Consider the following 12,887-nt stretch of genomic DNA (forward strand, 5'->3'; position numbering starts at 1 on the left):
ACAGTGGTACTATAATAGCAATGTCATGGGATAGATGGTAGCTATACTTATGGTCAGTGTACCATAATGCATAAACATGTCAAATCACTAAGCTGTACATCTGAAACTAATGTAACACTGTGTGTCAACTATACAAAAAAATAAATATTCATAGATGTGAATGGCATTCAAGGGTATATGTCAAGGATAGGCATGGCTATTGTTTGTGAAGTGCAGAGTAACTGGATAATTAACAAGGAAGTGTCTTTTTCTTGCATGTTACCCTAGCATTATTTGAGCATCACCAAATTTGATTCTATAGTAGAGTCATTTTAGCTCCTTACTCATCATGTCAAAATAAATTTCAAGATAGATGAAATGTTATGGTAGATGAAAATATTAGATAAAATAATAGGAGAAAGTAGGTATGTTGAAGGTAAGTATGTTCAGAATTTAGAGTTAGAATCTTCTTTTTTTTTTTTTTAATGTTTATTTTTGAGAGAGCGCGCACATGTGCAAGCGGGGAAGGGGCAGAGAGAGAGGGGGATAGAGGGTCCGAAGAGGACTCTGTACCGACAGCAGCCAGCTGGGTGTGGGGCTCAAACTCTTGAACCATAAGATTGTGACCTGAACCAAAGTGGGACCCTGGACTGATTGAGCCACCCAGATGCCCCTAAAGTTAGAATCTTCTTCCTGGAGATGGCCGGGTGGCTCAGTTGGTTAAGTGTTTGACTCCTGGTTTCGGCTCAGGTCGTCATCTCACAGTTCCTGGGTTTGAGTCCCACATGGGCTCTTGTGCTAACAGTGCAGAGCCTGCTTGGGATTCTCTACCGCTCTCTGCTCCTCACTCTCTCTCTCTCTCTCTCTCCCCCTCTTTCTCTCTAAATGAATGAATGAATGAATGAATGAATGAATGAATAGAATCTTCCGCCTGTGTATAAGTTATAAGATCATTGGCTGAAGTGGATTGTTTTATGTTCCAGAAATTAGGCTTTGTTGGAAAGGAGGTGATGGGCAATCTTAATAGAGTCATGTATATATATAAATTGCAAATATGCCGAAGAGCTAAATGAATTTTTCTCCCAAATAGCAAATAGTGGCTCAGTTCCATTTATTGATTTTGTTGTCCCTTTGTTTATCTCATGTATTATCATTCCAGGAGACTCTGTGAGTTTATACTCCTGCTGAGATGGTAGAACTGCCTGGTTTTTAAACAGCTGTGTGATATTCATTTGGATGTACCACAGTTTTTTCAACCCGTCTTTCCCCTGTCATTGGACATTTAGGTTATTTCTAGCCTTTCAACATTATAAGTAACTCCGTGAAAGAGGTCTTGTACATGAGTTACCTACATTTTGGATTATTGCCACTGAAGGAGAAATAACTAATGCGCCCATAATTTCTAGTGGTTTTTTTTTTTTTGAGCCAAAATCATATAAAAATAAATTGGATTTTTAAAATTTTTTGGTTAAATTACTCTTTGAAACAAAGATCCTTCCTGTTTAGATTTAGCTTTGATTAGGTGAGAGTTGGTATTAGAACAGTGGTTTTCAACTGGATATTGGTGGGGTATATTTGTGGTGGATTTAGTTGCACATGGACATTGGCAACATCTGAAGCAGTTTGTCACAGCTGGGAGGAGGGATTCTGCTGCCATCTGATGAGTAGAGGCCAGGGTTGCTGTTGCTAACCAGCCCATGGTGCACCTGACGGTCCCCACAGCAACAAATTGTCCAGCCCCAAATGTCAGTGGTGCTGAGGTTGAGAAACTTTGGATTTGCAGGTTTTACTGCTGACAAGAAACATTCTTGTAGTCTTTAAGGCCACTGTTGATGGGTTCACTCTGCTATTGGAGGGCAGTGTTTTAGCATCAAACATCAGTAGAGTCTGATTTTGACAAATATGATACAGACCTCTTGAATAGCTCAATGCCTGTCTTCCCATTCGCGTTTTGAGAAACACCATGTATTTTATTTTTTATACAAAATGCTTATAAAATTATTTATTTTTGTGTGTTGAGTATTCTTGAAAATGCCTCATCAGCGCCAGGCCTAGTTATTGTTGAGATTTGGCTACACTGTGTGAATTAGTTAGATATCTGGATTTAGCTGCATGAAGAAGAATATCATGCAATAGTTGACTTAACAAATAGAGGCTTACTTTTCTTATTTGGTGATAGTTCTGGGGATTGGAGTCCAAGCTGTTACTGTGGCTCCACGATGTCATCAGTAACTCAGCTTCCCTCTTTCTGCTTAGCCTTCCTTAGAACGTGCTTTTTACCTTGTTGGCACAGGGAGTCTCCTGCCCATTTCCATCCCTTACTCCTAGCATCCAAACCAGTACCTCGGACAGGCAGATGTGAGAAGGACACAGGTCAGCAGAGCCAGCCCAGTGATTTCTGCTTGTTCTCTGGCTGAAACGGTGTCCCATGACTATTCTTACCTGTATTGGAGGCTGGGAAATACGGGTTTTTAGTTAGGCTAACTGTACGTTGGAAAGTAAAATTAAGAACTTTGGGTAAGAAAGAATGGGTATTGGGATAGATAGGCAACTAGTATGTACCTCTGGAGCTGCTTTTTTAAGTTTTGCGGGGTCTGTGTTGAGCTTGACTATAGTCTGGCATGGTGACGAAAAAAAGTATTAGGGGTTCTGGTCTTCCTAAATGCACTGAAATTAAAGAAAGGTAAAGAGGAACAAATAATAACACTGGAAATTTGAGAGGATGGACCCAGTAAGAGTTATGATGGTTTTTTATTTTAATTAACTGAGAAAATAGAATGTATTTGTTATGAATGTATCTCTTAACTCCAAGAGCTTGGCTGTTTTACGGTGCTTTGTAAATTAAAATGTCTTCCCTACCTCCATATTTGGGGCTCCATCCTATTAAAAGATTTTTTTTGAAACATCAGTAATAATTTGTCACAGTGTTCAGAAATAAATAAGTGTGTTTCTTTAGGCTAAAAATTGGAATCAGATACTGACAGATGGACTTAACTGTGGAAAAATAGGTTTAAAAAAATGTTTAATGTTTATTCACTTTTGAGAGACAGAGACAAGAGTGTCAGCAGAGGAGGGACCGAGAGAGGGAGACACAGAATCCGAAGCAGGCTCTAGGCTCTGAGCTGTTAGCACAGAGCCCGACGTGGGGCTGGAACTCACGAACCATGAGATCATGACCTGAGCTGAAGTTGGACACTTAGTCCACTGAGCCACCCAGGTGCCCCTAAATTTTTTTTAATGTTTTGTTTTTGATGGGGGGGAGAGAGAGAGAAAGAGAGAGCGCGAGTGTGAGCGAGGGCCCGCAAGTTGGGGAGGGGGCAGAGAGAGGGAGACACAGAATCTGAAGTAGTCTCCAGGCTCTGAGCTGTCAGCGCAGAGCCTGTCACGGGGCTAGAACCCATGGATTGGGAAATCATGAACTGAACGAGATCATAACCCACTGAGCCACCTAGGTGTCCCCGGAAAATAGGTTTATATGCATAACACAAGCATTGAAGAAGGCCTCATGTAATGGAGGGATCCTCTTTACCTATTAAAAAAATTTTTTTTAATTGAAGAAGTTCTTTATATAATGTGGGTAATAGTCCTTTATCAGATACATGATTTGCAATGATTTTCTCCCATTTTGTGGATTGTAACAACTTTTCAATCTGATTTTAAAACTATATAGCATTAGGACTGATATTATACTAGTATTTATTAGAATTTTATTTTATCTTAAGGTAATATATTAATTCAAGAATATATAAATATATGGTTTAAGATCCAAATGGCACAAAAAGTGCCCAATAAAAAGGAGTTAAAAGGACAAGTTACTTTGGAAAGAAAGAGGGGCAGGGTAGGGGGGAAACTCTTTAGCTATATCTGATGTATGGGGTTTTCTTTTTTTAATTATGTACATTTCAGGTGTACAACTTTACTATTTGACATCTGTATGCACGATAGAGTGATTACCACCACAGGACTATTTACATTCCATCACCATGTAATTGGCCTCCTTCACCCATTTCATCCACCCATAAACCCCCTTCCCCATAGGTAACCTCTAGTTTGCTCTCTGTATCTGTAAGTTTTTTATTTTATTTTGTTTTGTTTTTTTAGATTTTTACATGTGAGTGAATCATGCAGTATTTGTCTTTCTCCTGTGACTTATTTCATTTAGCATACCTCAGGGCCTGTCTGTGCTGTAACAAATGGCAAGGTTTCATTCTTGTTTATGGCTGAGTACTAGTCCATTGTTTTATTTATATATATTTCATATCTTCTTTATATTTTCATCAGTCAATGGACGTTTAAGTTCTTTTCCACATCTTGGCTATTGTAAATGATGCTGCTGCAATGATGTGTTTTATTCCTTTTCCAAAAAGAGATTTGAATGAGATATTCAAAAGTGGCAATAAATATTTAATTTCACTGATGGTAACATGAGTGTGATATTTTTCTATTTTTCTGTTTGATATCTTTTATAATTAAAACAACTTTTTTAGTTACATAAATCTGTACCCTTCCCTAGATGTTCAGTCTTCCTCCCTGGAAGTTACGAACATCTCTTCTAGAATTATTCAGTGTATTCTCAGGCATATTTATGTTTGAGTGGAGTGCTCACTTCCCCCATGGGAGCCTATTCTTTTGTACTTTTTTTCACTACACAGTGTATCTTTGAGATTGTGTCGCATGACTGTCGCACTTGGTGTCCTTTTTACTGATTCTCATGTATTCTGCTGCATTGGTACATTATGATTTATCTCCCCAGTTCACTCCTGAAGGACACTTATATTCTTGCTAATTTTTTCACTTCTATGTACAGTGCACATCCTTGTGCATAAATCTTTGCACATAGCCGTGTGGCTATGTGATCTAAATTCCTAGAGGGTAAAATGTGTGAGTCAAATTTATGAGTAAACCATTCTCAAACGCTGCATCTGTGTACATTCTGTCAGTCAGAGAGAGAGAGAGACAGAGTGCAAGTGGGGAGGGGCAGAGAGAGAGGGAGACACAGAATCTGAAGCAGGCTCCAGGCCCCGAGCTGTTAGCACAGAGCCTGTGGGGCCTGAACCCAGGGATCGTGAGATCATGACCCGAGCTTAAGTCGTATGCTCAACCACTTGAGCCATCCAGGCACCCCTTTTTCCAACTTCTTATATGAGGCTGTGTAACTTTGATACTAAAACAAATAAATAACATGCAAATAGAAAACTAGAGGTCAGTTTAACTTAAAAACACGGGTGCATACATTTTAAATTAAATAATGATGGTACATCCAGACAGTGGAATATTATTCAGCACTAAAGAAAAGTGAGCTATCAAGTCATGAAAAGACATGGAGGAACCTTAAAATCATATTACTAAGTGAAAATCTGTTAATTGTAGTTTAGCACATTACCAGAGTACAGGAGAAAAGCTATATGATCACTTTATAAATGTAGGGAAAACATTGAATAAAATTCAATACCCATTCATGATTAAAAAAAAATGTTTAGCTGACTAGAAGTTGAAGAGAACCATCTTAATTAAAAATTTTTTTTAATGTTTTATGTATTTCTGAGAGAGAGACAGCATGAGCAGGGGAGGGTCAGAGAGAGAGAGGGAGATACAGAATCTGAAACAGGCTCCAGGCTCTGAGCTAGCAGTCAGCACAGAGCCCAATGCGGGGCTCGAATCCATGAACTGTGAGATCATGACCTGAGCCAAAGTCGGACACTTAACTGACTGAGCCACCCAGGCACCCCAGAACCATCTTAATTTGAAAAGGGTTTTGATCAGAAACCCAAAGCAAATGTTATGTTTAGTGGTTAAATCTTAGAGGCAGTTGTTTCCAAATCGGGAGAAAAAAATATGTCTATTTGATATTGAGTAGGTGATCCTAGCCAAGGAAATTAGATAAGTAAGAGAAACAAGAGGTGTAAATAAATAAGAAATATGAAATATAGGGAAGAGACAGAATGATCACTTTGGTTTTATTGAGAAATTCAGAGTCACTGGAAAATAATAGAGAGCTCAGCAAGATTGCTGGATGAGACAGACATATTAAAAGTCAGTAAAAACAATTGTAGAGTGTGTGTGTGTCACATTGAATTTTCCAAAGTGGCCAAACCAACATACCCTCTGCACACACAGTGTGACTGAGACTTCCTGCCACTGGTCTATGTCTCCCTACTCTTTGCATCGTAGAAGGCTCAGTAGATGAAAATATGAACTAGAAAGTTACCTGTGCTGGGGCTGGTGGCATTTAAGAGGGTGAAGAACCCATAGTAAGGTCATTTGCTAAGTGACTTCAATAATTTATTTATGCCTAAATTTATAAAATTATCTGGTGCCTAACTTTTAAAACCCTTTTTCTCACACGTGATAGTGGACCAAAGACCCAATGAATTTTTGCTGGTAATGCACACTTTAAAGCAATTTTTTAAATGTTTATTTTTGAAAGAGAGGGGGAGAGAGAGAGCGAGTGCCAGCGAGCATGAGCGGGGGAGGGGCAGAGAGAGACAGAGACACCGAATCTGAAGCAGGCTCCAGGCTCTGAGCTGTCAGCATGCTTAACCAACTGAGCCACCCAGCTGCTCTTCACTTTTTTTTTTTAAAATGTTTCTGTTTTTACCAAAATTCTCAGAATAACGTGTTCTATTTGGGTGAAAAAACCTGGTCATGCTGGATATACCAAATAGATGAGTGCCTAGTGCAGCTGTATCCTCACAGAATTTCTCCCATTGGGGAACACAGAAAACTGTAAGTCCTAAAATGAGCTTCTGTCCTAGTGGTGGTTGCTAAGCACTTAAGGCTCTATAAATAAAATTTGAGGATATTTCTGGACTCAGAGTAACAGTAATATGGCATAAAGATGAAGAAATAAAGTGTTTTTTTAAAAAAATTTTAATGTTTATTTATTTTTGGGAGCTAGAGTATGAGCAGGGGAGGGGCAGAGACAGAGGGAGACACAGAATCTGAAGTAGGCTCAGGCTCTGAGCTGTCAGGATAGAGCCTGACACAGGCTCGAACCCGCGAACCATGAGATCATGACCTGTGCTGAAGTTAGATGCTTAATTGACTGAATCACCCAGATGTCCCAGATAAAGAAATAGATTAAAGTTTTAAGGTAGAAACTCCAAATAGAGATAGATATTATTGGTAGTTTAGTCAGAAATCTGAGTGTGATGTGGTTAGCCTAGATACCGCCAATGCATTAGTTCTGTATTACATGAAGTGTTTAAGGTTGCTTGTAGGGGTTGAATATTGCATGGCAATATATAAATTCATCAAGAGCAGAGACTTTGGTGCCTGAACAACCTTTGTTCAGTCCTGGGGTCTGCCACTTACTGGTTTTGTGACCTTTGACAGATTATTTAATCTCTCAAAGCCTGTTATCCCTCACAGGGATAATTGTTCCTATTGGTGTTGTGAGAATTGAAATAAATATTGTAGGCAATGTGCTTTGTGTTGTACTTGGCGTATCATAAGTGTTCAATAAATGTTACTTTATACTGGCTGGGAAGGTATCTTTTGCTATATACAATTTAAGAGGAATATTAAAATATATTTTTGTTATTTTAAGGAAATTCGCAATGAGTCCCATGACTATCCTCATAGAGTGGCCAAGTTTCCAGAAAACAGAAATCGAAACAGATACAGAGATGTAAGCCCATGTAAGTACTTGTGGGTTTGTGTGCATGTGTATGTTTGTTGGTTTGTTTTCGGAAGCAGGTTATGAAGAAAAAGATTTGGGATAGGGTTGATAAGTGCAGTAGTTTTTTTGCATATTAACATAATAAACATCTTTAAAGAAAAATTTCAAAGCCTAGAACAGTAGAAGGAAGGAAAATTGCTCATAATAATTTAATCCTTCAAACGCAGCCACTGTTACCTTGGTGTATTTTCTACTAATCTTTTTTTCTTATGCATAATTTCCTTTCTTTAAAATAATTATAGTCATATATGTGTGTATATGTATTCATAAAATACTTCCTTTTCATATTATTCTATAGGCTTTATAAGTATTACTTAAAATATTTATCAGTATAGTTTGCTTTTTTCCCCAAATTATAAAGTTGTATGTACTCACTGTAGAAAAGTTTTAAAACAGAAATGTGTAAAGGAAAAAGACCCATAAATTAAAAACAAATAAAAGCTTTTGGGTTTAGAGTCTTTTTGTATTTTTTCTGAATAAACATATATACACATTCTTTTAAATTTAAAATTAGAATCCTTCACATATTAATTGTAGCTCTTTTCCCACCTAGCAATATATTATAAACATTTTCCTATATTAAGTCTTTTAGTGGCTTTCATAGCGGCTTTGGATGTGCCATTCTTTTGTGTAACGGTCCCCTTGTGATTGAAGTTTTGGATTCTGATGTACCCAGTCATGTACACACAGTGATGGTTCGGTTTTAGTGTGCCGAGTCCTCCTGTGTAGGCTGAATAATCTCACTCTACTCAAGGTGGTAGAGTATATACCCTTATGTATATTGTATTCCTTGTTAGAAGGGTATGGACATTCCATTGAAAATCTTAATTACTGGGGGAAAAGTCCATACTTTATTTATTCCATGAACAGAATGTTTTTCTTTCTGTTGACGAAGTACATGTCCATGAAAGATATGTTGGCTAAGTTTGGACAAATCGAATGAGAACTAATCTGTTAAAATACTTCATGTCTACTGTCATCAATTACTTATTAAATACTGTGTTTCTCTTAAATGCTTTTTTCCTTACCAGTTAGCAGTGTTTGTAAAGATTAGTAGCCCACAGAGAGTGGTTTTCTGCTTTTCACTTGCAGCACGCTTGAAGATATGACCAACTTCCTCTGAAACCTGGCCCACTATGGGTGTGTTTGTGCAGGGAATGGGGGTGTGAGCAGTGCTTCTAACATGTAGATGCTCCTTCCCCCTGTCCAAATTTCTGGTTGAATATCCTTGAGCTAGAGACACTAATCTCCAGTGTTCACCATGAGTTTGGAGACCACATGTTCCAGTTGTACACTTTGCTTTGTTGCCTTTAATTAAAAAAAAAAACAAAAAACAAAAACTTCTTCTTTTGATCATTGTAGATTTGCTTGCAGTTGTGAGAAATAGAACTTAGACGTCCTGCATACTCTTCACTTGGTTTTCTCCGGTGTAACCTCTTAGGTAACTGCAACCAGGAAATCAGCATGGATGCAACTCATTCAGATCTCCCCAGTTTTACCTGCACTTATTTGTGGTTATGTTCAGTTCTGTGCAGCTCTGTCACACAGAAGAGCATGGGATCACCACAGTCTGGTCACAGACCAGTGGACCAGTCCCACCACAAGATTTCTCCCTTTTGTGGCCCCAGCCACCTCCTTCCCTTCCTCTTGCTCCAAACAACCAGTTGCTTTTGTTTTTTGCATAGATCTGTTGTAATTGCAATCACTGGATATGCTAATTGTTGTTTGGATTCCCTCATTAGTTTGATCAAATTGATCTAAATGGAGGAATTGGTAAAAATTGGAACTGAGACATTTAAAAGTAAGACATTTGTAACTTAAACTCCTTCCAGGTTACACAAATCAATGAAATAGTTGTGACTTGTCTCTTAAATGTTAGACTCTTTACCCAACTGCCTATTGGACAGGTCAAGTTGAAGGCTTCAAGGAGAGCTTAGTTTTTACTAAGTGTACTTACTAACTCTGCCTCCATCCTCACTAGCTTGGGCTCTTATCTGTTGTATTTTCAGGAAGAGAGCCATTCGCCTTGTCTGGCTACCTAGTATTAGGAACAGGTATTTCTTCCTCAGAGGAGATGTGGCCCCGTGCCCCCTGCTGTCTTTCTGGCCACTCTCTATATATGGTGGTCCCCGGAGCTGCACTGTGCTCTGGGCATGCCACTCAGTGAACCCTGTCCCCGCATCTTCCATGGAAGCCTGGCTGTCCCCTGAGTAAACTACCTTTCTGTCTTTCAGGCAGGGGCTACTTGTTCTTGTTTCCCCTGTAACCACAGAGCTTCCTAGTCCAAGCCATTACTTTCCACCTTGCATATTAAAATAATCTGCTCTGAGGCTCATGCTATCCAGACATATCACATTAGCGCCCTTAGGTCTGTCCTTTCCCGACTTCATAGTTCCCATGTCACAGCCTCCTCTCACACGTTTGCCAAAAGCTTGAATGCCAAGGACGTTGTTCACTATCTTCCTCTTAGCCCTCTTCTCTCAGTACTTCTTTTATCTTGCTTGGATGGCGTTGTGTCCCTGGGAAGGAACCATATGATGCCATAGACTTACAGTTCTGGGCCTCTCGGTTCTCAACCTGAAATCTTTTTTTTTTTTTTTTTTTTTATTTTTTTTTTTTTTTTTAATGTTTTATTCATTTCTAGGAGAGAGAGAGAGAGACAGCGTGAGCAGGGGAGGGTCAGAGAGAGAGGGAGTCACAGACTGAAACAGGCTCCAGGCTCCGAGCTGGCAGTCAGCACAGAGCCCGACGCGGGGCTCGAACCCACGAACCGCGAGATCATGACCTAAGCGAAAGTCGGACACTTAACCAACTAAGCCACCCAGGCGCCCCTCTCAACCTGAAATCTTAAACACCACCGTCTTGAGGGCTACTTTCTGTCTTCCCAGCCCTTGACTTCACCAGGATCTTTAGTTCTTGACTTTTTCATGTATTGTAGTACGTTACTTCCTTCCCCACCCTACTTATTACATAATGACTTTCTTATTCTAATATGTTAGAAAAATAACCTCTGTGGGTCTCTGATTCTACCTAACCCTGTGAAACCTTGCCTCGAATAGTCCGTTGTTGAGCTTCTATAACCGTTGGGCTCGTGTGTGCGCCTTGGGTGAGCTTGGGCACTGGCTGGGCCTGGGATGCCTCGCTGTCCTCCTCCACACCCTCGTCATTCCCATGGCCCCTCTGATCTGGCTCGTCCCAGAGGAAGCCGGCTCTCAACCCACTCTCAATGTCTGCTCCTCTCAGAATGTGATCTGCCTTCAGTCTTGCAGAGAAACATTTTAAAAATCAGGAAATAACTCTTCAGCTTCATATTCTACCACCTGGAAACTTACTTCTCTCTGCATTCATCTTTTTCTAAAGTCCCAGGAGAAAAACCTCCCTTCTCTGGTCCTAGGTCCTAGGTATCCCAATGCCTCATTCCTCCTCAGGGACCTCATTTTCTGCCATTACCATTCTTACTCATGTCTTCTACCTTTTTCTCACAGCTCCTTTCCCTTATTCTGTAAATGTGCTTCAGCCTCTTCTCATCTCAACCCTCTTCTCCTATCTTAGCCCCACTTGCCCTATTACCTGTGTGGACATAAGCACACGCACAGCTGTGTGCACACAGAGTCTCAAAAGAAAACACCATACTGTTTGCCTCTCCATCCTCATCACCTGTGCATTCTTCAGCCCGTGGTTCTGCTCCGACCTCCCCACTGAAACTTTTATTCTAAAGTACCGTTTTGAAGCTTTCTAGTTTTCAAATGCGCTGAGACTTTCCGTTAGTTGCTTTTCTTATCCCTTGTGACTTTTGACAATGTTGACTCTGCCTTCCCTAAAAGCATATTTTTTCTAATTTTGCTATTACTTCTCTGGCTAGTCACCCATTTCAGAGCTTACCTTTCTCAGTTGTCTTTGTCTTCTTCAGGGTGCTGTCTCTGTGTCTCCCTCCTTCTCACTCTTAACACTTGTATGAATGGTCTCATCTTCTGTGGTTTATTGCTGTGTCTCTCTGCTTATCACCCTAAATCTCATCTTCAGCCTAGATCTCTCCTCTTAGCCATAGACCCATTTATGCAGGGCACTCACCTCTGTGTGGATGTCCTGTAGCTGCCTCAGACTCAGTATGCCTAGATACAGAGCTGGCATTCCTCCCCACACAGGGTCCCAGCCCTGAGACCTGCTTTTTCTGCCTTTTCCCCCCCATACCTGTAAATGGTACTACTATTGACATATTTGCTGCAGTGAGAAACTCAGACTCCTTTCCCATTCAGCTCCCATATGTACTTAATAACAAAGTAATTATAATTCCATTTCCACAATGTATTTTTTTAAGATTTTATTTTTAAGTAATCTCTATACCCAATGTGGAGCTTGAACTCACAACCCCAAGATCAAGCATCACATTCTCCACCAACTGAGCCAGCCAGGCTGTTTCTTTTTTTCTTTTCTTTTCTTTTTTTTTTTTTTTAATTTTTAATGTTTGTTTATTTCTGAGAGAGAGATCGAGTACGAGTAGGGGAGGGACAGTTTCTTTCTTTCTTTTTTAAAATTTTTAATGTTCGTTTATTTCTGAGAGAGAGAGAGTGTGCAAGTAGGGGAGGGACAGAGAGGGAGACACAGAATCCGAAGCAGGTTTCAGGCTCTGAGCTGTCAGCCACGGAGCCTGACGTGGGGCTCGAACTCATGAATTGTGAGATCATGACCTGAGCTGAAGTCAGACACTTAACCAACTGAGCCACCCAGGTACCCTGACCAGTTTCTAATATCATTACCTTTTTAGAACATCCTCCTCTTTCTGACCCACATCAGTCAAAATCTTCCAAATATCTCTACAACCACTTCCCCTTGGATGTTATTCTCACACAGTGGAGGAGGTTGTGGAGGTGGTGACTCTCACTAAACCTAGGCAGGCCCAGGAATGTATATTTTTTAAACACTCTCAAGATGATGTGGATGTACCGTACCTGACTGATAGTCACTGTATCATTTAAAAATGTATTTCCATACATAATACTTTACAGTTGTTTGGTTCAGAAAACATGTATTGAAAACCAGCTACAGACAATATGCCTTGCACTCAGAATACCATGAATATGTGTACCCTGCCCTCTGGTAATTTGCAGTCTAGTGAGGGAGATAAAGACCTGTTGTGCTGTATGTGTCATGAGATAATACTGTGTATTGGTGGAGCTGTTCCTGAGGAGTTAGGGTTGGGTTTTAAGAGAATACATGGTGGGGCGCC

At 40.0% G+C, this 12,887-nt stretch overlaps 1 protein-coding gene across 1 annotated transcript in view; it reads left to right on the plus strand.

Moving 5' to 3' along the window:
* PTPN2 (protein tyrosine phosphatase non-receptor type 2) overlaps positions 1 to 12,887 on the plus strand; it is a 90,816-nt gene that overhangs the window by 22,062 nt on the left and 55,867 nt on the right. Inside the window, exon 3 of the mRNA XM_077778260.1 lies at positions 7,529 to 7,619. Within this exon, the coding sequence (XP_077634386.1) occupies positions 7,529 to 7,619 (91 nt within the window). The remainder of the gene's footprint in view (positions 1 to 7,528; positions 7,620 to 12,887) is intronic.

Source organism: Crocuta crocuta, unplaced genomic scaffold, assembly GCF_008692635.1.
Source record: "Crocuta crocuta isolate KB4526 unplaced genomic scaffold, BGI_CrCroc_1.0 scaffold26, whole genome shotgun sequence".
NCBI classification, from domain to species: Eukaryota; Metazoa; Chordata; class Mammalia; order Carnivora; family Hyaenidae; genus Crocuta; species Crocuta crocuta.